The sequence below is a fragment of the Anolis carolinensis genome, unplaced genomic scaffold (genome assembly GCF_035594765.1).
Source record: "Anolis carolinensis isolate JA03-04 unplaced genomic scaffold, rAnoCar3.1.pri scaffold_24, whole genome shotgun sequence".
NCBI classification, from domain to species: domain Eukaryota; kingdom Metazoa; phylum Chordata; class Lepidosauria; order Squamata; family Dactyloidae; genus Anolis; species Anolis carolinensis.
The window spans coordinates 1,095,766-1,100,996 of NW_026943833.1; the positions used below are offsets into that span (position 1 = coordinate 1,095,766).

Consider the following 5,231-nt stretch of genomic DNA (forward strand, 5'->3'; position numbering starts at 1 on the left):
TATTACATTATTTTATTTAAAATGATTATACATTATTATTTATTCTTATTTTATTACCAAACATAATTCAATATTATATTATTAAACATTCAATATTCTTATTTTATTAAACATTCAATATTCTTATTAAATATTATTAAATATTCTTATATTATTAAATATTATTAAACATTAAATATTCTTATATTATTAAATATTATTAAACATTATTAAATATTCTTATATTATTAAATACAATTAAACATTAAATGTTTTTATTAAATATTATTAAACATTATTAAATATTCTTATTATTAAATACAATTAAACATTACATATTCTTATTATTAAATATTATTAAACATTATTAAATATTCTTATTATTAAATACAATTAAACATTACATATTCTTATTATTAAATATTATTAAACATTATTAAATATTATTATTATTAAACACTATTAAACATTATTCTTATTTTATTTCATATTATTAAACATTATTAAATTTTCTTCTTATTATTAAACATTATTAAACATTATTATTCTTATTTTATTAAATATTATCAAACGTTATTAAATATTCTTATATTATTATTACATACAATTAAACATTATTAAATGTTCTTATTTTATTATTAAATATTATTAAACATTATTAAATATTCTTATATTAGTATTAAATACAATTAAACATTATTAAATGTTCTTATTTTATTATTAAATATTATTAAACATTATTAAATATTCTTACGTTATTATTAAATACAATTAAACATTATTAAATGTTCTTATTTTATTATTAAATATTATTAAACATTATTAAATATTCTTATGTTATTATTAAATACAATTAAACATTATTAAATGTTCTTATTTTATTATTAAATATTATTAAACATTATTAAATATTCTTATATTATTATTAAATACAATTAAACATTATTAAATATTCTTATATTATTATTAAATACAATTAAACATTATTAAATATTCCTATTTTATTATTAAATTTTACTAAACATCGTCTATTCCTATTTTATTATTAAATATTATTAAACATTATTAAATACTATTATATTATTATTAAATAAATGTGATTATTCTGATGTCTTTCTCCTTCGCCTTTTCCGTGGCCAGGACTTGATTGACATGAACCAGGGCCACCTGAATGCGCTGGGCGTGGGCCACTCTACCCTGGACGCGGTGTGTCGGGTGACCGCTGGCCTCGGACTCCACTCCAAACTGACCGGCGCCGGAGGAGGAGGATGCGCACTCACTCTCCTCCCACCAGGTCCATCCACAACAGCACTATATTATTATTATTATTATTATTATTATTATTATTATTATTATTATTATTATTATTATTATTATATATCCATATTATTATTATTATTATTATTATTATTATTATTATTATATCCATATTATATTATTATATTTATTATTATAGGATTGTTGTGTTATATGTTTATTATATTAGTAGATGGTATTATAATTATGCTTTTATATTATTATTGTATTATATCATATTATAGTATATTTTATTATATATTATATTCCTATAATTATTATATTTATATTATTACTAATATTACTATTATTTTATTATTATATAGTATATTTTAATGTAATATTATTATAAATATAATTATAGGAATATAATATATAATAAAATATACTATAATAGAATAGAATATAATAATAAAATAATAGTAATATTAGTAATAATATAAATATAATAATTATAGGAATATAGTATATAATAAAATATACTATAATATAATAATAGAATAATAAAATAATAGTAATATTAGTAATAATATAATAATTATAGGAATATAATATATAATAAAATATACTATAATAGGATATAATAATAATATAAAAGCATAATTATAATACAATCTAATAATATAATATAATAAAAATATAACACAATAATCCTATAATAATAAATATAATATTTTATTATATATTATATTCCTATAATTACTATATTTATATTATTACTAATATTACTATTATTTTATTATTCTATTATTATATTATATTTTAATATAATATTATAAATATAATTATAGGAATATAATATATAAAATATACTATAATATAATAATAGAATAATAAAATAATAGTAATATTAGTAATAATATAATAATTATAGGAATATAATATATAATAAAATATACTATAATAGGATATAATACATTAATATAAAAGCATAATTATAATACAATCTAATAATATAATATAATAAAAATATAACACAATAATCCTATAATAATAAATATAATATTTTATTATATATTATATTCCTACAATTATTAAGTTTATATTATTACTAATATTACTATTATTTTATTATTATATTCTATTATTATATTATAGTATATTTTAATATAATATTATTATAAATATAATTATAGGAATATAATATATAATAAAATATTCTATAATATAATAATAGAATAATAAAATAATAGTAATATTAGTAATAATATAAATACAATTATAGGAATATAATATATAATAAAATATACTATAATATGATATAATACAATAATAATATAAAAGCATAATTATAATACCATCTACTAATATAATATAATAAAAATATAACACAATAATCCTATAATAATAAATAATATAATATGGATATAATAATAATAATTATTATTATTACTAATAGCATATTATTTTATTATATTATTATATTATTATATTATATCATTATATTATAGCATATTTATTATATATTATATTCCTATAATTATTATATTTATAATATTATATTATTACAATTATATTATTTTATTATTGTATTATATTATTGTGCCATTATATTATAGTATATTTTATTATATATTCCTATAATTATTATATTTATAATATTATTATATTATTACTAATTCTATTATTTTATTATTGTATTATTGTATTATATTATTATGTCATTATATTATAGTATATTTTATTAATATTATATTCCTATAATTATTATATTTATAATATTATATAATTACTACTATTATATTTTATTATTGTATTATTATATTATTATGTCATTATATTATAGTATATTTTATTATATATTATATTCCTATATTATATAATTACTACTATTATATTTTATTATTGTATTATTATATTATTATGTCATTATATTATAGTATATTTTATTATATATTATATTCCTATAATTATTATATTATTACTAATAGTATATTATTTTATTATTGTATTATATTATATCATTATATTATAGTATATTTTATTATATATATTCCCATAATTATATCATTATATTTATAATTAGTATATTATCATATTATACTATATTATTTTTTATTATATATTATATTCCTATAATTATTATATTTATAATATTATTACTAATATTATATTATTTTATTATTGTATTATTGCATTATATTATTATATTATATCATTATAGTATATTTTATATATTCCTATAATTATATCATTATATTTATAATAATTATATTATTATATTATTACTAATATTATATTATTATTGTGTTGTATTATATTATTAGATTATATCATTCTAGTATTATTATATGTTCCTATAATTATATCATTATATTTATAATAATTATATTATTATATTATTACTAATATTATATTATATTATTATTGTGTTGTATTATATTATTAGATTATATCATTCTAGTATTATTATATGTTCCTATAATTATATCATTATATTTATAATAATTATATTATTATATTATTACTAATATTATATTATTATTGTGTTGTATTATATTATTAGATTATATCATTCTAGTATTATTATATGTTCCTATAATTATATCATTATATTTATAATAATTATATTATTATATTATTACTAATATTATATTATATTATTATTGTGTTGTATTATATTATTATATTATATCATTATAGTATATTTTATATATTCCTATAATTATATCATTATATTTATAATAATTATATTATTATATTATTACTAATATTATATTATTATTGTGTTGTATTATATTATTAGATTATATCATTATAGTATTATTATATGTTCCTATAATTATATCATTATATTTATAATTATTATATTATTATATTATTACTAATATTATATTATATTATTATTGTGTTGTATTATATTATTAGATTATATCATTATAGTATTATTATATGTTCCTATAATTATATCATTATATTTATAATAATTATATTATTATATTATTACTAATATTATATTATTATTGTGTTGTATTATATTATTAGATTATATCATTCTAGTATTATTATATGTTCCTATAATTATATCATTATATTTATAATAATTATATTATTATATTATTACTAATATTATATTATATTATTATTGTGTTGTATTATATTATTAGATTATATCATTCTAGTATTATTATATGTTCCTATAATTATATCATTATATTTATAATAATTATATTATTATTACTAATATTATATTATTTTATTATTATTATTATTGTTATAGTATTATAGTATATATATGTTATTATATTATTACTTGATCATATTGTTATTCTATTTTATATTTTATTATTATGGTATTATTACTATTATACTATTATATTATAATATTAATATTATTGTTATTATTAATATTATTATAATATTAATATTATAATATAATACTATAATAATAGCATAGTATAATATTATATTTTATTATATATATAATATATATATTTTTTCTTTTTCCCTAGACGTGGATCCGGAGAGGGTTTCCTCGGCCACGGCCGGCCTTTCCGGCCTCGGGTTCGAGTGCTTTGAGACCACGTTGGGGGGACCCGGCCTCACTTCGCACCCCATTTCTTCCTTGAAACCAAATGTTTTGCAGGCTTTTAATGAGGCCTAAAAATCCTCCTTTTCCTCCTCTTTCCAACGATACCACTTTCAAGGGGTTTTGCATCCGATTTATTATTAAAATATTGATTTTATTTGCAAACCTCTCGAGTGTTTATTGGGTGGCGCGATTCCGGGTCTGGACACCAGGTGGCAGCAGAGGATTATTATTATTATTATTATTATAATATATACATATATATAGATAGATAGATAGATAGATAGATAGATAGATAGATATAATCTGAAATAAAAAAACTTTTATTTTTATAAAATAAAACTTTTATTTCAGATAGTATTATAAACTATTATTTAGATATTATATTACATATATAATAATATACATAAATTATTGTGTATATATT

The 5,231-nt window shown here is 13.2% G+C and overlaps 1 protein-coding gene across 1 annotated transcript in view; it reads left to right on the forward strand.

Annotated features, from left to right (window-relative positions):
• The window catches only part of LOC134294817 (mevalonate kinase-like), an 18,236-nt gene extending 13,275 nt beyond the window's left edge, over window positions 1-4,961 (forward strand). Inside the window, exons 8-9 of the mRNA XM_062966556.1 lie at window positions 1,120-1,273; window positions 4,728-4,961. Coding sequence (XP_062822626.1) covers window positions 1,120-1,273; window positions 4,728-4,879 — 306 coding nt within the window. The 3' untranslated portion in view covers window positions 4,880-4,961. The remainder of the gene's footprint in view (window positions 1-1,119; window positions 1,274-4,727) is intronic.
• Window positions 4,962-5,231: the final 270 nt, after the last annotated feature.